At 27.0% G+C, this 25998-nt stretch overlaps 1 protein-coding gene across 2 annotated transcripts; it reads left to right on the forward strand.

The window, feature by feature from the left end:
• Nucleotides 1–938: 938 nt before the first annotated feature.
• Nucleotides 939–24522, forward strand: LOC148239478 (lachesin-like). 2 transcript variants are annotated; one of them, XM_088186448.1, is made up of 11 exons: nt 939–1048; nt 1119–1320; nt 13681–13784; nt 15559–15766; nt 18195–18350; nt 18606–18734; nt 19934–20071; nt 20184–20333; nt 21823–21897; nt 22118–22204; nt 24357–24522. In XM_088186448.1, the coding sequence occupies exons 2-11, from the start codon at nt 1236–1238 to the stop codon at nt 24494–24496; spliced, it is 1272 nt and encodes a 423-aa protein (XP_088042574.1). In that variant the 5' UTR covers nt 939–1048; nt 1119–1235; the 3' UTR covers nt 24497–24522. The 2 variants fall into 2 exon arrangements, with proteins under 2 accessions (XP_088042574.1, XP_088042565.1); XM_088186439.1 differs by having other exon boundaries at nt 939–1320.
• Nucleotides 24523–25998: the final 1476 nt, after the last annotated feature.

Genomic DNA, 25998 nt, shown 5'->3' on the forward strand with positions numbered 1-25998 from the left:
ATAATTAATCGAAATTATAATTGTATTTTATTTACTAATTCTGATCTTTTAGATACGATACACATTGAAAAACACTAGATTCGAACGTAGAACTTTTAGGTATTAGTCACCTAATTATCGTGCAGTTATAAATAATCTAGACTATTTTTTTGTTATTGTATTAGTCAGTACCAGTAATATCTACTTATGTAGCTTAAATTTTATTTTATTGTGGAAAAATAAGGTTTAATAAAAAAATATAAAAAAATAATCTAACGGCCTTAGCAATAATTTTATTTACCTTAAAAAATCTAATGCTTTTGTAAAAAAAATATTTGGTCCTTTTTGAATTGAAATGATTAATCTGAAATTAGATAATTAGGAGTTTATTAACCTTATTTTTACGATATGCATAACCGTTATTTAATTTACAAGTAATTGTTATTAAAAATATTAATTAGAAGAAGCAGCAATTAAAACTATTTTTAACCTTTATTTTATAAATTAACTGTTTGAAATAATTAATTAGATAGAGTAGCGGCTTGTAAGGAATATTGGATTTTCAGTTTTGGCTCGCTGTAAATAAAGTTTCTCATCATTTTGTTAGGTCTTTCTTGTCAGGTTTTGAATAAATCTGAATCTAATTTTCTACGAATAAGATCATAATATTCAGTGCTTCGCATAAAATAAACACCGTACCAGACTGCCGAATCGTTAACGGTCGTTTAACGGCGTTAGCCGTATACGTATACATGTAGTGCGAGATACTTACTCGTGAGCGACACTTAATTAACCGCATTTTCGCCGGTAATTACCAATCAAGCTCACCTGTGAGCGCAGTGCACGCTTGCATAGTTTGGAAAGCTCTGATTTTGTTTTTAGGGGTGGAGCCAAAGTATCCGGAACATGCGCAACTCGAGTCCTACTTTACTTGGTGGCAGTTTTGCGGCGAGACTTTTAGTCAGGATTCGAACCCCGGGGCCGAAGGACATGTTGAACACTTTCGAAAGCGACCTCGTTTGTAAACATCGAAACGTACCGATAAAAAAATAATAAATAATAATATCATGTAAATACATAAACAAAATAAAATAAAACAATGAGCGAGGAAGCTGAATCTAAATCTAGTCTAAAAGTAGTATGTTTTAATTGAAAATTTTAGCGTAAAATGTTGCTATGTGATTATAAAGCGTATGCTCAAAGGACTCGCGTTGATTTAACACTGTTTTTTGGGTAGTTTCATTAAACTTTTCACTATGACACCCAAGAGGAGTTGGTCATGCGGTTTTGGTGGATTTACTGTACTCGTTTTTGGTATGATCATCATGTCTACTGCTGATGGTAAGTTTTAATCTTTATTAGTATAATAAAAATAATTGTAATATAGGAGTATTTAAAATAATGTTATCCAAAATTTAACGTTTTATTTAATTAAAAATAACTTATTTTTCTTTAATATGAAATATTTTCAATACTTTATTATTAAAGCATATTTTTAATTATATGTTCGATATAAAAAATATCAATGATTTACTCAAACCTCTTTCTTTTACTATTCAATATTACATTTTATATGATTTGACTTGTAAAATTAACAATCTTTCTTATTAATTTAATTAAATCATATTTGTACAATATATAATTTGTGCATTTAAACCGTAACACTTGGAATATTTGCTATTTTGTCAAACTGCATCAATTGATTATATCAAGTTTTTATTGTAAAAATATAAGTTTATAATCATAATAATAATTCTATAGGTTCTAAAAATTAGAAGAGCTTTCAAAAATCGAAAGTGTAGATTTATTTATTGTATTATAAAAAAAATATGTTGGGTTGTCATAATATTATATTATTAATGTGAAAAAATAAACATAGTTCTTAAAAACTTTTAACACATATCGTTCATAAAAATATATTTATAAGCGATTTCATATATTATGTTTTTGTGGCAGTTTTTCTAGTCAAATTTTGACTATACTTGTTAGTTCCAATTCAATGGTGTTACTATTATAGAAAGATAGACATATGAGTACAACATGCAGCATCTTTAAATCATAATCAGTTTTTAAAATAAACAGCTAGTAAATGAATGTTTTGTTATATGACTAGCTATGGTTATCTACATAGCCTATATACTAATATACATATCTAAACATACAAAAATGTCTTCAGACTATATAATTATATTATTACACAATAAAACTCTTTTTTCGTCTTTATTTTTATAACATATTTAATCAATGTAAATATCAATGGTTTTATTGTGTTGCTTCATATGATATAAAATATTAATTAAGGTTCCAGAAAAAATATATAAACAATTCGAATATATTGCTGATTTTATATACTTTATATATAGCTATCAATCACAAACATTTAGTTGCTAGGTCTTTTGATTCTTGGAAAGAAATTTTCTCATTAGCCACGAACTCCCTTGTCAAATATGCTCTCTTTACTCCGAAGTAATAAAAATGAGTTTCACCTCAAATAAAGGTTGCTCTCATATCAGACCCGCTGAAAATTCGCACGAATGTATCCTTCATCCTTCAACTGTTTGCTCACCAAGATTAAAGTCTCCTGGAATACGCCGAGACTTTCACTTTTTCCTACCCAAACATTAAACGCTTTTGCCTCTTTCACTCACATATACATTTTTCTTTTTCATACATACGTACGTGATTCGGTCGTATTTATTTCTGCCCAATTATGAACGATTCGATTTTGTGTGCTTATGCAAATTGGAACGATAAGAAAACTAAATCGACCGATACACGATACTTGTTCGTGTATATTTTATTTGTGTGTGTATGTTTTTGTAACGTACTTTTTTGTGCCTCGGTGAATAAATAACGAACGTGCGCGTTCACCGAAAGCGATTAATCATACGTAAATAATCTAAGCAGTTCATATTTCTGTGGGCGGGTAAAAAAGCGTGATGATGTTTGTATAGGAAGCGAAAAATCAACAACATATGGAAAACGGAAAACAATCAAATTCAATTTCTTTTCATTCCGTGCGTCATATGGTATATTTTTTATACACAAATGTGAACATAAATGTACATAAATTTTACTTTTTATTAACGAGTCATAATTTTATGTATTTTAAATTTTCGTTTCTAATTTTTCCTTTATTATTTTATTGCATTTACTAAAAGCTAATTATATAAAAAAAAATATATATATATAATTTTTATTTGTATATTTTTCTTATGATTCTTAACCTTTATAAAATATTTAATATTTATTATTTTTAGGTACGCAATTAGAAGTAAAAAAATCTAGTAACAATTAATTTAAGTCAAAATATTATTATAATATGACATATACATACAGAAAATTATAAGTATATTCATAGAATATATTTTATATTATATATTGCCTATAAATACTACTTCAGCTGAAGTGAAATATAAATAAATAAATATTAACTTTAAAGTTTATATTCAATTTTGAATACCAAATTTGCATTTAATAACAAGCGTGGGCGATGGTTTGTGTTGTATAAATTAATAATATTATATTTACATACAATACAACTATGCAATAAATAATATACCGTTTTATATTATTTTTAATGTTTTAGTTTATCTTAATATTTATGTCATCTTCATTAAATCAGTTTTGGTTCAAATCTGATTTAATGAAGATGACATAAATATGCGCCACAAAATTCGTTGACAAAATTATTATAGAAAATTGTTTGTTATTTGAATTTATTTAAAAAAAGATTTGCAAAAACGGCTTCTAAAAACATTTGTAAATAAGTAGGTGATTTATTAAATATTCGTAAATGTCAAAGATGGTTAAAAAATAATAGGATTTACTTCCATGTCATGGTTGCAGAAATGGAAGTAAATCCTACTCAAACTATTCATAATTGAGAGACAAACTAATCCGATTCTACATTAGAAAGATTGGGAAGGCTTGGAGACACGGTATATGGGTTCCACACGAATTAAGCGAATAAAGCAAGTCAGCACGTATCCGCATATACCAATAGCTTCTGGATCTTGAAGCTGAGTCACATTTTTTCAATCATTTGATAATCGAAGATGAGATGTGGGCGTCTTACGACAACAATTGTTGTTAAAGACAGTGGTTATCCAAAGGTCAAGAGCAACATCTATCTGGAAGCGTTATTTTGTGTGTATGGTGGGATTAAAAAAGGATTGTGCATTATGAAACTCTTAAACTCAACCAAACAATTAAAACAAGCTTTTATTGTGTAGGATCGTTTGCACGAAAAATAATTATTTGTTTATTTTAAATTTTTATAGGCAATATTAATATAATTCTAAATAAAATATTTATTAAAAAGTTGATTTCCATATTCTCATAAAATATTTTTAATTGTATTTAAGCATATTATCTTATAAAAGTTATGATTTACATGCTTCATTTATCTGGAAGAGAAAAAGCGTAATAATATAAATAATATTCAGCCATTCTTCTTTGTATTTTTATACATTTTTTACAAGCAATTGTTTAAGGAAGTTGAAACAAAATGTTTGATAATCGTCATTCCTAGAGTTGGTCATAAAACTTATATACCAGCACATTATACGAATGATATAAGTAGCTGATTATTGATCTCAGAGACCTGGGGTAGAATCTCATATTGACATTAGTGTTATTTATCGTATTTGAGAAATCTGAATTAGTGATTCTTAAATAAATATAATTCCGATTAATTATCAGAAATTATGTGCAAGTAGGTTTTCCTTATCTTACGAATGAATATTGTAATGATTATTAAAATATTAATTAAATGTTAAAATGGCGTAGTTCGAAAGTTCTAGACTTGTAACCCAGAGTTTTCGGGTTCGTGCCACAGCAGTAGCAGCAAATTTTTATTTATAAAAATGCACTCCTAATAAAAATCATGCCCAGCTGAAATGTGACATGTTGATTATAAATTAAAATATACATCTTTTTTATATGTATTTATACATATATGTCACTAATTTCTAGATTGAAAAAAATCTGGTGGTTAATACTTATAGGTATTCATTATGTCTGTTTGACAAACAGATTTATTCCGCTGTAACGCATTGGGCTTACGCCAGTCATATTACAATGATAGATTTAGTATCCTTAAATCGTAGCTACAAGGTATTCAAAAATCTCTAATAATGAGATATTTGGGCTTATAGAGAATATCTTATATGTATTCAATAGAAAAAATATATTTGGATAATATTTTACTCTTTTCTCACTACCTGCTTTGAATATAGCAGTTAATTTAACAGATTTGAAGCATTACCTATTTTAAAATAAACAACGGCTGTGAAGCGCTTTAAGATAGTAAAAAAAAAATTTCAAGAAAAAAACATTTATGATAATTCTTTAAAAAAATTTTTTAGAGAAATTAAAAAAAACAATAAATTTAATTTTTATCTAAAAATTCTTATGAAGAAAAACTATATATACCATTTTTTAAGATAAGCTCTGGCTAAATGCGTATTGTTCTTGAATTATCAGTAAGCAGAATATTTTTTACAGATACTGTGTAATCAGAAAATGTTTTGAAAATAAGTTTTTCATGAAGTAATTATAAATCTGTATTTAAGGAATTAAGTATCAAAATAAATTACAAAGTAACGAATATTTAAAAAAATATATTATAAAATAAAACATGTGTTTTTATTTTACTATTAAACAATTCCTTACAAAATTACAATCTGAGTATATTTCCTAAAACTAGAATTTAAACAATGTTTTATTTAAATACTTTAGCTTTACATTTAGTAAAGTATCTAACATTCCAAACACCGGCTATAGCAATTGTATCAGTTGTACAAAAAATCAAATTGTTTCCACATATAATTATTTTAAAGATCAGTTAGTTTAACAAAAATCTAGTAAAAGACTAATTTTATTTTAATTATGTTTTTTTTGGGATTTAAGGAAAGTAAGTGATATTGATGGCAATTAATAAAGCAATAAACTATATAACAACTTAATAATATGTTTATAAATATATTTTATATGTTTTTAAATTACTGTTTACTCACATACGTGTAGTAACGCAAACTTTTGCATAAAGTTTATATTGTGAGTTTTTTAAACTGAAGTTAATTAATATAAATAAGTGGCAATCTTTTAAGCTCAAGTTAAAACATTATAACTAAATTATTTATATACCTTATAAGCATTTATTGATTTTCAAAGTAATTTTATTATTTTATTACACATTTAAAAGGCACATAAAGCGAACTAAATCGGCCGCGCTGGCTTTGCAATGGCTTATTATTATTTTTATGGCGAAAGCCCTCCAAAGCTGCCTGCGTTTTGTCGATTATTGAAACCAAACAGATTATAAGTGTAACTACTGAAAGTTCACATTATATGGCCGCAATTAAACGTCGCGACACGAAAAAGAGTCGAAGGGGTACGATAAATTGAAAAGTGCCATAGAGCGGCACTTTTTTTTCATACCGCGTATAGGAAAATCATAAAAATACATTTAAGGCCGTAAGAAAAAGTTGTTTTGCGAATTTATACGAGGCAATATTCGTCGTAAACATAAAAATTTGACGTAAAACACGCGTATTTTTTTCCGCAGCGAAAGCTCGCGCGAAAGTTCCGAAGCTAAATTTGCATTTGCGATTTTTTTTCGCGTCGATAAGCGAGAGTGTTAAGTTGCGAAATAATAAATATTACGTAGGTAAATACTACAAAACAATTTTTAGGTGTACTATACCATAATACATGAAAAAAGATTAATATTAAATGCTGTGTGCTTATTATGTTTAAACTACGTGTTTCACAGTAATCGATGCTCTCAAATATTCACGTGCAAATTAACTGTGAACCACGTACGTTAATTAGTATTCGGTGAAAGCAATTTAAAGCAAAAAAAACATTTATTTAATAATATATAAACACTAAAATGGATTGTGAAACACATTGAGCCGATCTACAATATCTTTGTATTTATATTTTTAATATTATTTATTTTCAGTTTATTAAAAAAAAATTAAACTTTTAGTAAGGTGAAATATAAGCATTCTGAAACACATTTATAAATATATTGCAAAGTTAAAAATTTGACTTTTACGACTTTCCTCACAACAAACAAACCCTAGGGGCGCTTATAAAGTAGTTAACATTAATTTAAGAAGATTGATGGAAGAAATTGTTTTTGTTTTCAGCAAACTTGTTGATATTTCTGTGCGCGCTTAAGTTTTGTACTATTCTTATCTTATGCAATTTTTGTTTGGAAAAATATATTTAATTTAAAAATTTAATAACATATTTGGCTAAATAAAAACGTAAACGTTATTTTCTAAAATAACGTATGTATTATAGATATTTAAGAATAGTGCATAAAACTTTTTGCTATAGTTTATGTGACTAAATATTATATTGCAATATGCGAGTTAAATATATGTTTATGAATCTTAGGTTATTTAAATTTACTAAAAAAAAAAATTAATACTCTATTTTAAAATTATAATTATAAAATAAAATAAAAAATCTTTTTAAATTTAATCTATTTTTTACTACAATTTAAACAATGTTGTTTTTTATATTTTAGTATATTGCTTAAATAATACCATAACATATTATTAAATTAAAATGTTATATATACAAATACAATATAACTACTTTTAGCGTTTTTTTCTAGGATTTAAACAATTAAATCATTTTCATATGATGCATTCAATTTTTTTAGTATTATATTAAAATAAAAATCCTGTAACTAATCAATAGCATTTTTACTTACCTCAGCGATGATTTTTTTTGTAATCTAAAATATTTTGTAAGTGCCAGAACATATGATAATCAAAAAGAGCAAGGTCTTGAGATTATGATGGATGCATAATTAAACCTTGATTTATTTGATAATGAGGACTTTAAGAATTAATTTTGTTATATATAAAATAATATTTCGAACTATCTTTAGTAAAGTTAAAATTATAAATTAGATCGCAATTCGTATTTTAGATAGTTAATTAGCCATAATGTTACTTGAAGGCTTAAAAATTAGTGAACTAAACGCGGGTGAATTAAACCAAGATTTTGGTAAAAATCTGCTTATTAATACATAGTTGTCAGTAATATTTAGAAAGTCATAAACAGCAAATATAGTTTATTTAAAATTAAAAAGTGTTTGGGCTCATATTTATTTAAATTGCCATGATTGTGCAGCTTAAAAAATAGTATATTTCATCAATAAACAGTTATTCTGTCAAGAATTTGCCGAAATTTAATATTTTGATAATCTAGAACTTAAGTAAAATATTTAAGTTAATGTCAGTCTCATAAAATTATACGGAGTTCCTTGTAAAAAGTAGGAAAACTTAGTTTTGAGAAATCATTGTAACTGTGATGAAAACAAAACAGTCTATAACTTCCATCCAGGTATTTTGTGATTCGTCCGATATAACAAATCATTCGTAAAATTATACATATTTTTTTGTAGAAATATGTTTATTTGTCAACAACATATCGTTACTATATTTGTGTAATATTATTATATCTCTACTAAACTCCATTGAAACGATCATAATGCTTATTATTTTATATATTTCGCAAACCACAAAACGCTTACAAACATATCACAAATATACAATCTGACATGTTTGAAAAATAATAAAGAGCTGGTCCTGAACCCAGACCTCAACAAACGGTAATCCATCACTCTAACCGCCCAGTTAACCGACCGGTTAAACAGACAAATAGCGGCGTGCGCCCCTATGAATCAAGATAATCGTCCGGCGAGCACTATGCAAAACCGTCTTTGCGGCCATTTTTCCTCATTACAATAAATAAAGAAGGATCATCCTTACCTATTCTGTCTCTTATTAGTCGGACGCTAATTAATAATCTTCTTAGGGGTGGTTCGCGTGACCGCGGCCGTTTATCTCAGTTAGCGAATCGCACGGTTAAATTAACGATCGGATCGGCTGGTTAACACATAGAGGAAACCGCTTTCTCAATAATGTCTGAATAATACTTAATACTTAATCTTTAAAATTAATTACTAACAGATTAAGCACAAATATATTTGTATTTTTTTTTATACATGTTCTTGCTATTTTAAAATGAATTCCAATGAGTAGAAAATCTAAAAATAAAATTTTCGGTTATAATTAAAAGATCATTGCCAATAGAATACATTAATGATAATTTGCACTAATTTGGCAAATTTTTGTATAAAAAATTAGTTTCATAAAATTCTAGCGAATAACATTTAAGCCCATGTCTTCTAGGTATTAGTCACCGACCACTAGTCTATCGTGATGATTGTATGATAGAAGCTTAAACTCTAAGGGTTGGTTTTAAATAAATTTAATAAATTTTATATTTTTCAAAAAATATTATTTATAGAACTAACAAACAAGAATACAAACTTATGTCTTATTAACATTTTTAAACTTTGTCTCGTTGAAAATATTTACAATGTGAGAGTTTAAATTGAATTTTTTATTTAATCAATATAACGATCTAGTAACAATTTTGGGTTATCGTTATTAGACTCTTTTCTAGATATTTTAAGAAGCAAATCGCTACGTTTATAGATCATAAAATCATTCAAATTACCAGAAATAATATCGAAACCCTTCAAAGAAGACCCTTCTCTGCTCCTTTTAGTGTTAATTCGCGAAGGGCGCGTTGCGTCGAATTGTATCACAAGTAATTGGCTGATTAGAAAGTTGGGTGGCGGTGGGTGTGGGTGGGTTTTGGGTGTCGAATCGAGCGGGTTGCCTCACGCAACCGACCGCTCTTCGCTTTGATAAATCGATATGAATAAAAATGAAAAGCGCCCGCGGGAACATTACGCAAACATCTGCCGGTGAGGCTTGCCCCGCAAAAAGCCTTCGTTTCCACGTTAAATTAATTATGGCCGCAAATGGCTTTGTGTGTGCCGAAACGTGTGATACGCAACGTGGCAATAACGAGATTATGCCGTAATTAATATTATTTTTTTATTTCACTGTTCGTTCGCTCACGCAGTAAATTTCGTATCTGCCGCGTTCGATTGTTATGTAATTACGAAGCTTTCTATGCGCGGACGTGATAGTGGATTGAGCGAGCTTTATTTTTTTTATATTTGGTGGTTGTATTAATTATTAAAAAAATTCGAGCAACTGAAAAACTGATTTAGTATCTTTTTTATTTCAATCGTTAATTTATATAAAATTCTTTTGTACAAAGCAGTATTTTAATTTATCTAAAATCTCCTCTTATAAAGATCTTGATTTTGCCTCAATAATTTTTTAAACCAGTAACAGACCAAACCTTAATTTGATTATAGAAATTAACACGTTGAGCCTCAATACATAAAAAAAATTATTAGCTTCAGGTAAAATAAACTAAATAATTCATAATGCTTGTTTAACTGTTCTTAAAAGTGTTTAACTGACTTATTATTGATAATACTATTACTTATATTTTATATTGCTGTTGTGAACTAGAATATACTTTATGTAAATAATTTTGTAACATGAAAAAATGGTAGCAACGTTTTGAAGTTTGGCAGTAAAGATGAAAATAAAACGTTTACCATATAAATATTTTATATTAAACGTAACATATTTAAATATATTCGTAATGTTAAAAGAAAAATATGTTTTATGATTATACATTGATGAAAATAAATCAAAAGCATTAATTTTGATTTTAAAAATTAACCTTTAAATTAAAAACAAGATTATATTTAACTTTGTCTTATCTTTTAATCCTTTAAATAAAGGGCATATAAATATTTTAATGTCTTTAAGAAATATTTCATTAATTATTTGTATACAAATATGGGTTTCAGTAAAATTATTGAAATAATAATTTGTGAACTTCAATCTAAACATTTTTTATTAATATAAGTATATATGCTAAAAATAATTTTAAACTGTAAAACATATATTTTTTAAATATTTCAAAGCATTTTTAGTAATGTTAATAATTTTGCTTTTTAGCGTTTCGTTATATTTAAATTTTAATTTAAGTAATAAGTTCTACTCATCTGCCTCCCTATTTAATTTATAAAAATATAGAAAGAGGTATACATTTTTCTGCTTTTATAAGATCGTTTTCATGAATATTAATAAATTGTAGTTTTAAATAACCCTTTGACCGCGGATGACGCCAATAGAAGTCATAAAGAAAATCACCAGTATACTTTGAGCCTTGTATTTTTTTGTAATTTAATGATGAAAAACATTTTATTGAAACTAGCTTTTGGTACCTCACTGTCGTAAGGTACCAAAGCTAGCGAGTGTGCGAATACCAGACTCTAAACTTTTAGGTATTAAATATTATTTTTGCTTATATCAGCTGCAGTGAAAGGGTTAAGAAACAATTACATTAATAAACGATTTTAATGTCATATTATATTATTATTTTTTTTTCGTTGTTTTCGTTTCACTTAAATTAATAACTTTATATCATAATCTTATTTTAAAAATATTATGTTGTAAGAATACTATATTTTTTATCAATAACTTATTAAAACCTTATTAATTATAAATATATCACAAATAGTTACACAAACAACTTGGCCTAAAAAAAGCAAATTATTTATTTATTCGAAATAATATGCCTATTGTTAATGCATATGAGTCAGTACTAGAATGTTAGGAAAAAGTCTGAATAGGTAGTTATTTTAATCATAGTTCACTAAATCATATATTTACAATGTTTCTTGTGTTTTTAAAATATTACCACTGAATTCAAAATTTCAAGAACTACTATTAATTTACGCCATTGCAGCACTTTAAAGCAGAATGTAATGACTTTTGAAGAAGAATTGTTATTTAAGATGAAACCTAGGTACATGTTTATTAACTGGAAACTAAAAAAGCAAGCAATGTCTCTATTCTTTTGATTATGTTCTCTTTTATAAAGCTCAAGGGTTTGTTTTAAAAATATGCTAAGCAACCCAGAAGTGTGTATGGACTTTCAAGTGATAAAAACACAGAAAACTACATAGAAAAAAAAGTTATCTGTGTATTTATTTCGTTAAATAAATTTAAAGTTTTTATTTTGGGTATAAGTCACTAACTATATACCTAAAAATCTGGGTTTAAATCTCATATTCACCTTAGTGTTTCTGAATTTAATTTTCTCTAGAAAATCGAACTATTGATTATTGTATAACATATATTTCAATTGATTATCAAAGATCAGAATTAGCTAGATTTTTTCAATCTCACAAATATATGTCGTGATGATTAACACTTTCGCGGACATGTCTGCAATTGCAGTTATTTTTCAGCTGTTAAATGGGACACGTCTGCATATGAAAACCTCTGAATATACATAAATAATATTTAAATTTAGGTCAAGATATAATATACAATGAAAATAATTAGGTAATTAAAAAAAATATATTTTAGCTATATTAGTGTCCTAGAGTATTTCAATACGTTTTTTAAGTGTCAATTAAAATCACATATTAGGTATTGAAAATTCTTTAATAATAACTCATTACATTTTAAATAAAAAAGGACGATATAAAAAATTATATTTTTATATCGTTCCCATGATATCTTTACAAGATTAAATTACATTTAAAACGCGTAAAAACCGTACAGTTTTGCTATCACGCGAAAACTCGTGAGCGGACTTTAATGTGCTAAGCTACTTTAGTTCATGTAAAATATTTTATATGTATGTGTTTAACAAAAAAAAAATAAAAAAGGTTGTTTTGATTTGCTTATTTATTCACAAAATAATTTAAAATAGTATTAAAGGAAAAATTATAAATCGGTTCTATAAATATATATAACAAAACTAATAATTATCAGGTATAAAATAATTTTTTACAATTATATTGACCCTTGTGTTTAAACATCAATTATTTTTAAATTTGCAAAGTGTATGTTTTTATTTCTTACCTGTTTTATGACACATATGACGTTCTTAAGAAGGTCCAATTTTTTTTATTTATGCTGTTAGAACTATTTAATTAAATTTTTTTACAAACGGTTCCTATTCTATTGTTTGATTATTGTTTTTTTTTTCAATTTTTGCAATAAAATGGTTGTTGCAATTTATAAATAAAACTATTAATTGCCGTACGTGTCAATTCCACAGAAGTCCAATAAATTCATAGAATACGCGAGTGGTCAACGATTACATTTTTGTTTGCAAGTGTACTCATGTGCTTTGTTTTACTATTTTTTCAACGAACCTGATTAAAAGCAATAAAGCTTTGAATACGTGTACACTCATAGTATGAACGTGAATGGTACTCTATATAACTTTATTGCTTGTGAAATATATTTTTAAATATTCAATCAGTTTCAATGAAAAGACCGTAAAATTATATTTTCATTAGTTGTTACATATTTTTATACATATACGTAATTATATCTTAAGAAAGTAAAATCATAATTATCTGCATAATATTTTACAATACTGTTTTTTTCTGTATTTTTATTATGATGTACATTTTTTATATTAAACGATAAGATAATTCATTGAATGTGTAAACTTACAGACTGATTTTAGCTGCATTTTTTAAAAATTTGCTTTTTAAAAGTAAGGTGAAAAATTATATTTTGTCAGAAAATTATTTAAAAATAATTTTATTATATATAAAAATGTTAATTTATGCGTCCTACATAGCAGTATAGTTTCGGAGAATACTCTTGTAACACAAATAAAATGTATTTTTTCTTTGTTTATATATTGAGCTCCAATCTGATTCACAGTTAGTTTTAACCATTTCTCTTTCAATTGTTTCAGATTCGATATATCCACGATTTTCGGAGCCGATACCGAACGTAACCGTATCAGTGGGTAGAGACGCTCTGCTGGCGTGCGTCGTAGATAATTTAAAGAACTTCAAGGTAATGGACTTAAAATAGGCGTTATCGAATAGGCACGCTTTTTAAATGTTAAATATATGTACTTATAGTGTAGAGGTTAGTACTCATCATTATTATAGCACAGGTTAGTACTAATTTATAGATACAATGTACACGGTGTGACAAGGCAAAACTAGACACGTAATATTTTCCTAAAATTTATATTTCATAGAACACAGTTGTATAAATATACAATAAAATGGTTAAGCAAATTTTAAACGGTATTTGTACAATAAACTAGTGGGTGATTGGTATTTTATAAAGATTAGTAAAATATGAATTATAGTTTTTTGTCATTAAACGATTAAAATAATCAAGATTGACATGGTATTATTTAAAAATGCTTAAAATAAATTTAAAAACAAGGGCGCTTAAAAAATATATTTTTTATGGTATGGTATATTCTGCAATGATTAAAAAAAAATTATACACGTGTTCTTAAGATCAATAAATTGAGAAAAACAGACATATTTATCTTTTTTAAAATTTCTATTGTGAAGAAAAATATTTATAAAAACTTTAAATATGTTAAATAAATGTAATATACATTTATTCATATCAATACTATTCTCATATCAAAGTTAAAAGAAGCATGATTATTTTTAATAGCTGATTAAAAAGATAAATTAAAAACAATAATAAAATAATGTACCAAAAACTATGTTCATTCATGAGCTGTATGTATATGTATATACAACCATCTAAAAAAAGTTCTAAAAATATAAATGTTAGTTCCGCACGAGTTATAAAAACCAATCTCTGGCAACGAATACGATAGATAAAGTTATTTGATCACAAAAACCGAGATCCATTTAAGGGTTGAACAATTACTAGACACATGTTCACTAAAAATATATTGCTTAACTTCAAAGGATATTCATGAACCTACACCCAAAAGCGGATTACATTATACAAAAAAGTAATGTTATGCACATTGTGTGGAATGAAAGAAATAGTTTTTTTTAAATCTTAGAAATAATTCAAAATCATATACACTATTTAAAAATAATTTGTAAATAACTTCAAATATATTTTGAAAAGTTCCATATACTTCAATCTTGATTCCTTCCTTAAAGCTAAGCTTCTGCCCTTCTTTGTTTGGCACTGCGTATAAGATTTGTAATAGTTAATATTATTCATTTTAAAAATATTTATACAAGTTCTCTAGCGACAGTAATTCGCTGTTCATAAATTTATTTATCATAAACGTCACTTTTTATTGCTTAAAATTAAATAAACTAATATTTATGTTTAAAGCACAATTGATATTAAACTTCTTTCTAAGATAATAAGTCGATTACCCATGCGACTTTTGCCAGCTTAAAAGACCAACTATACACTAGTTTTATTTATCTTATTTCACTCATAAGTAACATTATACGTAGATTAAACACCGCGTATATGTAGTACTGAAGCCAGTAGTATAAAGATGACAAGACAAAAGTCTTCTGTTCGGCTTCGGCCAAATATCTTTTAATTATATCAGTATTTTTGTTGAGCATGACCTCAAAAAAACCAAATATTCTCTGCTATTTTGAATTTAAAATACAACTACAACTATATAAGAAATTTTATAAAAAAAAATTTTTAGTGTATTTAAATTAAGTTATTTATTTTATTATTTACCTCAGACATCAACATGATTTTACTAATGTTCCAGTAATTGCTTATCTTTTATAACCCTTGTGAAATTCACGTTATAAAGTATTAAATTTTCCTGAATAAATATGTAATATTTATAAAATGTTCAACACAGGTGGCGTGGGTGAAGGTAGACACGCAGACTATTCTGAGCATCCACCACAACATAATCTCGCAGAATCCCAGAATCAGTCTATCGTACAACGACCACCGTTCCTGGTACTTGCACATCAAAAGCGTTCAGGAGAGCGACCGCGGCTGGTACATGTGTCAGGTCAACACGGACCCCATGCGGTCGCGGCAGGGTTACCTGCAGGTTGTTGGTCAGTTGGAGCGCTTACGGCAAGCTGAGCTTGCTTTTGACATTGAAAATAAAAATACGTAACAGTAGTACGTGACAGTCGGTACATTTTGTACATTAAACGTATTTTTTAAATTTATGTCGAAACAAGTTTAGTTCTTAGATTATATTATAAATAATTAATTTATTTATTAAAATTATGAGCATTGTGACTTGACAGGTTAACCTAATGCGTCACGATTGCCAAAATTATAAAATATAATTTAAATATATACATACATATATACAAACTCATATAATATTTGTTTATGCTGTTTGTAAATGTAATGCTTATGCTATGAAAATATGTCGTTTTTATTCCGATTTCTTTAAACGCAAAATATTCATTAATAAAATGCGATATATAAAAATAATTTAGGTTTATAATAAGTAAGCTACGCTAACAAAAATGCAAGTATTTGAGATCAAAGTGCGAATTTAATTTACGGTCAGTTGGGTTAGGTTAGGTTAGGTTATGTTATGGTATGTTATGTAACGCTGACATAGTTATTACTATGTTAAGTAAAAAAGCATATTAAAAAAAAATATTACATATTAGTGATAGAATCTAATTTAATAAAAAATACTCATTCAATTTTTTTTTATCAAATATCACAGATATTTTTCTGTAAGCTTTTTTTATGTTTTTGGTATTAGTTTAACGCAAATAAGATATGATTTTTTTTATTTGATTTATTTTAACGCCAGTTGTTATTAAAGATTAAAAAAATAGGTTATGTAAAAAATATATTACTTCAAAGATGTATTAGCAATAAAAAAAATAATATTAACTGCTATATTTTTTTGTTCATTCTAAGTTGTAACCTGAAAGGCGTAAGCCTAATGCGTTACTAAGTAGTAAATCTGTACTAATTGGGTACGTCAATTAGTCTAAATAAATACCTAAAGCACTATACAGAAAGTTTAGGAATCAGTGACATTTATATAATTTATTTATAATTATTAAGTTCATTATATAATTAGAAATAAACAAATTTTACTGTGTATCTGAATTCGGTTTTAAATAATAGTGCGTTTTTATGCCAAAAAATTGAGTTTGCTGCCGTGACTTAAGCTCGCGGCCTCTAAGTTACTAGTCTAGGCTAAGGCCTAGACTAGTAACTTAGAGAACTTCGTTATTCCAGCCAATATGTTTTGAAGTAGAAGTTGCTAAAAGTATTGAAAGTTATTATTAAAAAAATTATAAGGCTAAATTATCAATTCTATTTTTTAATGATTAATAAAAAAAATATTTAATTAGGTGCAGTTTTACAATTTATTTTCAACTTTTGCAGTGACTGTTATTTATAATATTAATTTTTACTAACTTATTTAAAAATTCATATTAATTGCAGAAATTTTAAGATCAATTTGGATTATATTATTGGATTAATTTAGATTTGATCAAATCGGTTTTGTTAAGTTGGGATTTTAACGGCAAATATTGTATTTTTCAGTGAAATTTTCACTAGTTTAAATATACATACTTTCACTAACTTAGTCAGTTAATGTATCAAAAAATTGATTTTCATAAGCTGTATTGATATACTGCACGAATGTTTGGCAAGTTTTGGAATCAAAATGTAATACTTTTTTTTGAAACAATATTTGCTGGTAGAGTATAGAAAAAAACAGGTTATTAAAACTATAACCTAAGTCTCTTTTTTACAGCTTTCACGTCTATCAAATGACAGTTCACAACAGTATTCATTTTACTAGCACCTTTGCCTTTTTAAATTTTTTTCCTAAAAAAACTATATAGTATATACCGGTGAAAATGCGTTCCGATATAATTTCACTGAAATATTAGTGAAAATATATTTTTACTTGTAATGCATATATATTTAGTTTGACATACATATTATACTAAATTATTAAAATATTACAAATTTCTATTAAAAAAAATCAGGTCTAATTAGTTAATACACCTTTATTTATATATTAACACTATATGTATTTTTGTCTTATAAAACTTTTGAAATTTAAATGAATTTAAAAATTCACTATTTTAAATCTAATATGATTTTTTAAATGTTAAAGTATTACATAAAATTGCCGATAACTATATGAAAGGTAATGATGTTTCAGATTTACTTTAATATTTGTCCCTTATTTATTTAGATTATTTATGTAATGCTCTTTTATTGACCAGATATATAAACGCATCAAGTGAGCGATTTTTGGTTCAGTCATAGATGAGTTAGATTTTATAAATTTTAATATAATAATTTTAATTAAAAATATGATATTTACATACCAATAGACTCGTTTGAATGCAGTCGCCAGATCGCACTGAAGCATCATCCCCGGACACTCGGACGTGATCTTAAACAGTGTTCGGCGGACGTTCAAATGATCCCCCATTGCTATGCAAATTCAAACCAGCGATCGTTAACCATTTATATGTACAGTGCCGCCGTCAATTATCGACAACAAGACGTCGACGGACCTCGTGGTACGCGAGGGAGGAAACGTGACTCTGGTCTGCAAAGCAACCGGATATCCTGAGCCTTACGTCATGTGGAGGCGGGAGGACGCGGCAGAAATTAATTACAATGGCGACAACGGTGAGTTTTATTAAGATTATATACTAAGAGATGTGTCATGTGGATTTTGATGATGACGCATCTATTTTGAGAGCGGCAGGAAACAGTTAACTCATAGATAAGTATATGTGATTTGTATTGTCCTATCATTTAAAATAGTATACATATATTATACTCTTTCATATTTACTAAAAAAAATTGAAGAATGTATGAACATGCATCTCTGAATCTAAACTTAAAAATAGAGAATCCCATTGTTCTCGTGATTTTTTGCAGTAAACGTGGTCGACGGAGAAGTTTTGACCATCACCAAAGTTTCCAGGCTACACATGGGAGCTTATTTGTGTATAGCGTCTAATGGAGTACCGCCTTCCATCAGCAAAAGGGTTATGCTGATGGTACAATGTAAGTGAGACTTTTGAATGTGTATTTTATATAACTTGTGTTTCCGAATCGTTTGCTTCCTTGAATATTATACCAAATTATTATTTAAGATTAGCTTAAACCTCATCGCATTATTAATATATACCATAAGGCATGTAAACTATAGCAGCAACAATCTCTGCTTCGGGCAGGACGCGTTACATTAAATAATTTTCATTACCACTCAAAGCTCAGACAGTTAAATCCTTTGACGTCAGTTATTCATACAGCTTAAGCATCTTAAGACGTATGAATTAGTTTAAATTTAATTTGATACATCGATTCAAATCAGGTTTAATACTATTACTGTAAATTCGATTACAGTGTATTTAGATATAAGCACGAGATTTGAATTTTATAACGCATATATATTTTCACTATTCATAAAGTTTCGATCAAACCACAGAACTGTAGTTAGCCTTGACAACATTCAAAATATCTACGTAGCTTTATATATACTCTTTTTCACGTTAGTTAATAAAGCAAAATGTGAAAAAGCTAAACATTTTTATTATTTACGGTATAGATGTTTTTGAAACTGAAAATCTAGAGATTTCACATCGATTGATAAACAATGATTTGTGTGGCACTTGAAGATAGGTTTGAGGTCATATAATACTGACTCAAATCATTATGATTAAAATTAATATGATTTAACATTAACAAATTTAAGTTAAGAATATACAAATCCACATACAAATAAGTAATATATTCAAAGAAAATTAATCGCTCAAATAGTTACAAAATTTAGATTTACAAATAAATAAAAACAGTTAAATTAACTTTCAACTAACAATTATTAAAATTAAATTTTGTCTTTAAATAGAAGGTAGAGACCTTAATTATTAAAAAAATATTTTCTCTTATATATGCGATCATAATCAAAACTACAACTGGTTTTTATTCTGATCATTCCAAAATGTTCTGAGCAAAATAAAAATTTATTTAAATGAAAACTTTCAATATTTTAAAATTTTTTATTATAACTTTACGTCAATCCAAAAGATAAAAAATCGCATATAATAAAAAAAATATTATACAAAGTTAATGTATAAATTATATTTAAAAAAAAATGTTTTGATTTACTTATCTGATTTCTATTAAATTTATTTGTAACATAAAATATTTGTAGTTCGTTTTAAATGTATCATAAATTATATTGTAAACAAACTTCCACACAGTTCCACCTATGTTATCGATCCCGAATCAGCTCGAGGGAGCGTATCTTGGTCAAGATGTGGCTCTCGAGTGCCACACGGAAGCTTACCCAGCCTCCATAAATTACTGGACTGCCGAGCGAGGAGATATGATAATAACAGGTATGTCCCATGAATACATGATAAAGTTGCTAGCGATCGCAAAGTTCAACGTCTCAGAATAAAGTTGTTCTCTTCGCCTTCATGTTCTTCTTGCTCCTCTTCTGCTCTGCAGGGGACAAGTACGAGACCTCTTCGAGAGAGAGCGGCTACAATCGGTACATGATACTCAAGATAAAAAACGTGTCTCCCAGAGACTTTGGATCGTACAAGTGTGTCGCCAAAAATTCCCTCGGGGAGACAGACGGCGTCATCAGATTGGATGGTAAGTCTCATTCTTAGCTGTAAAAAATATATCGAATAAAAAATATTGAGTTATGCATGTTGAAGGAATTATAAAGTTGTTAGAAACTTGTTGAATGCACAGACGCTGTGGGACTAATTCAATGCTCTTATGCTTGAGATTTTACGATAGGAATTAATTATCTTGTATGCTAATGAATGTGAGAGGAAGTTCTAATGTTTTTGCTTCTGGTGTATAAAACATAGATTTTACATTCAATTTATGTTATTGAGTTATGAGTAACATAAACTATAAATTATGTCAGAAATTCTAAATAAATTATGATAAAGTATTTATTTATATAATTTTATTATTATTATTATACGAATATTAAATTTTTAAAATAAAGTTATATTGAACTTAAACTACAATATAATACTTTTGTAAAGATCATTTATAAAAATATACATAAAAATTGACTTTTAACGAGATAAATTAAATATTGCAGCTTTCTAATCGGATATCAATTTTAAGTGGTTTTGTTTTATTTTACTATTAATAAATAAACATATTATTTATTAGTTAGTGCGTTTTTATAAAAATACAATATTAAAATTTGTGAGTAAAAATTCAAATGCTTTGTTTAAATGGAACAAGGCCTTTCTTTTCAGCATAAAAAATAAGTCAAAAATTTGCTCTGCGTAGCCCAACAAAATTTTTGGAAGTATCAGCTTAGAAATTTGTTTATATTTTCTTAAAACAAACTCTTACAAAATATGTATTACTAAATATTTAGAAGCAAATGAACCTTAAATATTTTTTCTGGTGAATTCAAAGTTTTATGGAAAATATTTTCCATAACATAATATTTAAAATTGTAAGCTAAGTTTTTATTAATTATCTTAATTTTAATATATCTTTATAATTGCATAGATTATTATGTTGTGTTTGATTTTTTTTGTATTTGAAGGTCTTATTCTTAAAACTAATCTCGTTCTCATCAATAAGGATTCATCAGCGTTTCTTTGTTAGTATTACTATAAATTAAATGTTAAAAAAATAAAAAAAATAGGTAGAATATAATTCGAGTAACAAAAAACATGACAAATTAATTTGGTTGTACTTATAAAAACCTAAAATTAATTAAATAATAATATTTAATGCGACGTAATATAATTTTGATTGGAAAAAAATGTTTTAAATATGGTTGTTTAAATATATTCAATATTTTTTCAATAAAAATAAATTAAAAAGATAATTTTATAACGATAAATAAGAAAGCGGCAAAACTTGGCGTTAAATTAAATTATCGCCAGGGCCGAATCGAACTTCCGAATAATACATATATTTTCCATCCAACGAAAAGAAATTTGTATTCAAGGCGGCGCACGACTTCGGTCGGGGAAAAGTTATTTTTAATTTATTTCTCCGGCGGCCAACAAGGGACGGCTAAATGTTTTCGATAGGTTTTATTCTTCTTTCTCTGGAGAAAATTTCTCCATTTGCTTCATACATTTTCGTCACTCCGCAGAAATCCCGGCGCCTTCCACGACCAAACCTCCCACGACGTCGTACTGGGACTCTCCAGTTTCGGCCAAGAAAAAAGGTCAGTTCATTTGCATAATTCGATAAGGCAAACGAGGCCAGGACGAGATCGAAATTGGCCATCGTTCCCCATCGTTTTCGCCTTTGTCAATCGAAGGTAATGGACTTTTATTCGACGCCAGACAAAAGCCGCGGGGCGCGAAGCGATTGGAAACGACTGTCATATTTTGAATTGGTGGTTCGATTTCTGTGATGTGCTTAATCTTTGATTTTGTGAATAGAACACAAGAACAAGACGTGGAAGCAGCAATCATCGTCAGACAATAAGGTTATGAGCGACTACGACATGAAGGAGTGGAAAAATGATGGTAAGTTATTAATATATTTATTACTATGACAAACAACATTTATATGGAATAAAAAAGTAATTAATTGCTAAAATAAAATAATAATTTTTTTAATAAAACAGTGGTCCCCAATTACAGTAAAACATATTTTAAATAATAGAAAAAATACTATAATTTGCAATGGTATTTGCCTCACTTGATTTTTTAATGATCTATGCAACGATTATATAAATAAAACGTAAAAAAACGTACTACGTATACATAAAAAATAATGATAACGTCTAATTTCTCGCTATATAAAAGATAATGTGTAGCTTATGCATATTTAGTGAAGCACTTTTCTAATTTTATACTATAAAATGATAATAAATTTCCATTTTGTTTTTCTTTTTTACACATTATTGAGGTGACTTTCTTGTAATTCTTTATTTAGTTGCTTAAACTTGGATATGAAGATAAGGTTTTTTTAAGGTCATCCTTTTTAACTTAAGTCTAAGTTACACGACCGTAATTTGCTCTAGGCGCTTGCATATTTTTCTAGGATAACGATCTCCGATTAACGATAAAATAAAATCACGTGAAAATCGGTACTCTACAGTTTTTAAACTGTACAAAAATTAAAAACAAACTTTTGCGTCTCACGGGTGGCTTAAATATCAGTCAAGAACATGATTAGAAACTACAATTTTTCTATATGGCAGATCAAAGAAATATTACATTGTTGAATCACATATTAATAATTTAGAAAAAGCATACGTTATATAAATAGTAAAGTCAAATGTTAGGTTTCTTGATAGGATTAAGAAGTCAGCACAAAACGAGGCTAGGTTAATTGTTATTGGATCTGAAAAAGCTATTAAATACTCCAGGATTGACAGCTTATTGTGATTGCAATGGACAGGTTACGTCTTCAGGATACAAATAGTCATTCTCAGAAAAAATCTAATGGTCTAAAAGTGACTAGGAGCTGATCAAACAGAATGAATATTATCCTTGGGAGAGGAAATGATCACAATACATTGTAGCGTTGATATAATATCTGGATTCTGTAGAAAAATAAACTTTATAAGCTGTATTTTTGTTATGGTTACTCTGAATTTTTTTTATTCGGTGATTGTTTTGTAACCACTTTCCTTTTTTAGTATTTTTTGGAGGACGCGAAATAGTTCAATCATATCTTATATTAAACTAAAATCGTTCTATTACTTTTGAGTTAAGACTTTTTTTATATGTATTGGGAATATGCGTTATTTATTTTTCACAAAAGTTAGGAGACCACTGGTAAACATGAAATAATATTAAAATAATCACTAGATATTCTTTAATCTTTAAGTGAAATGTTTTATTTATTTAACATTTTCTTTAAATTATTTTAAAATTATAGATCGTCACTAAATTTTGCTAAATTTAAAAATGTTTCCTTTTGTATCCTTACTCGCTTTAAACTACTATTTTTATACATTAATCTTAACATTGTATTGATTGATTTTATTCTACATGCTATATCTATCATTACATTTACTTTAATGTAGCTTCTAATTTTCTATATCAATATTTTAGTTTAATTTTTTATAAATACAAATCAATCATAGCTTATTTATGATTCAGTATGTACTACTATAACATATGGTGTACTGTCATCTACATAAAATATTAGTAGTTTCATTATTATATAAAATAATATAAATTTACCATACCTATAATTTTATTTTCAATTTCTTAAATAATATTTCACCTCATGAAACCGTCTAGAGAGCATACTTCTTCATCATTTAATTTTTAGAGTGTCACTAAAATATGAACTTTTAATATATTACCTTACATGTATTTCATACTATATATATACACATGTATGTATCGTAAAATATCAATATTAATTCCACTCGCTTGTAATTACCTCCAAAGGTTTAATTGAATAGCCCAACTTCGACACGAGGTGACTTGTTTACTTTGCATCGTTGAACTCAGTCACTTAACCATCAGAATTTCGTATATACCAGTGATTCGATCAATATGAAACTAATCAACTATAACGCGCCGCCAAGACACGCGTACCTAGAATATTATACACACTATATAAAATATACGTTTCCAAAATAGATTAAGTTTTAATACAATACCATAGCACGTGTGTTATATGTTCCATGTATGTAATTAATTTTAATTTTCGCAGAGGGCGAGTATACCTTGGAATCAGCGGGAAGCACGTTCTGGGGTTGGTCGTCTGGATCTCGTTTAGAACCGTGTATGTGTGTAATTATAGTGATATCGTTATTGTTAAACATAGAATTGCTCATTGTAAGAATTTTATAATAAAAAAATATCAAATTTAAAAAAAATATGTATTTAAAACATGTATTTATTGAAGAGAAACCTCATTTAAAAAAATTAACGATTCATCAATTTATATAATATTGTAAAAATATCAATTAATAATATTAATGTAAATATGATTTAACATATCATGATAATTATTTTGCCACGGTTATAAGATTACTAAGACTGCTAAAATAGTATACAAATATATGATATATTTATGGTATATATAAAAAAATAAATAAATACGTGTATAGTTGCTTTTTATATATCGGTCGGATGGACGAGCAATTAAAAGCTTGTTAACGTTGAATTGTTAATAAAATATTACCAAAAAAATATGTTTTATTATTTTACTTAATTATAAAATCCATATGTATAATCTATATATAATTATAGTTGAATCAGAATAATAAAAAAATACATACACAAATATTTTATATTTTATATTGTGAGCAACTTTGACCTATTGCTACAATTTTTATAAATATTTTAAATACATATTCTGAAATTAGTGTAAATTTAAAAAATATAGTTGTAATGTTTGTAGTGTGACAACTTATTCTGACAGCTACTTTTATTTTAAATATTTACCTTCATCGATTTTAGCATTATTCGTTTTATAAGTTATCTAATAGTTGGCCATTTTTGTAATATTTTATTTACGTAATTCTGCATGAGTAAGAAGTTACTCATTTTTTGGCTACAATTTAATACATATACATTTAAAAAAATATAAATTCACTTAATATATTTATTATTGAATATATTATATTTTTTATTAATAAAATGTTTGATTCTATTTTAGGTTAAAGTCGCAAATATTATTCTAAAAAATATTTACATCAATGTTTAAATAGCATTTTTAAATGCCTCGGTTTTGGCATAATGTGTTTTTATTTCAAGTTTTATCTGGCTATATAGTTTGTGTCATTTGAAGGGTTTTGTTATATTTTACAGTCTCAAGAGTTAATATTTAGCAATTTTTTATTCTAATATCCAGGACTAATTATTAAAAAAATTCTAGAATCATTCCATGGGGATATAGCATTTTTATTGTTATTCCTACTAAAGAATTAAACCTTTAAATCTAAAATATAGATAATGTAACAATAATACATTTTTTTACACTAAGATCAGAAAAACAAAGAGCAAAATACTAAATAAAAAACGTAAAAAGCTACTAGTTTAGGATAAAAATAGTTTTAAAGTATCATATTTGGCGAAAGTGTGGCAATTATATATATTTCTGTAGTATTTATTAAACAATGTGAATGATATGGGATATCTACGATCGGGGCTCTGCCGGTCGTCGTCTTTCCGCCGCTGTCACGCCAGTGTTACTCATGTGCCGCTTAGTTTATTTGGCTACAGTTGATGAATAAACAAGTCTTCTACTAATGTATATGTTTTCATACATTTTCTTATATTTATTATTTATTAAAATAGCAATGCAAGAATAATTATTATTGACTGAATAAAATATATTTATTTAACTT

This window comes from Plectrocnemia conspersa, unplaced genomic scaffold, assembly GCF_051122295.1.
Source record: "Plectrocnemia conspersa isolate PC_06_02 unplaced genomic scaffold, ASM5112229v1 ptg000001l, whole genome shotgun sequence".
NCBI lineage: Eukaryota > Metazoa > Arthropoda > Insecta > Trichoptera > Polycentropodidae > Plectrocnemia > Plectrocnemia conspersa.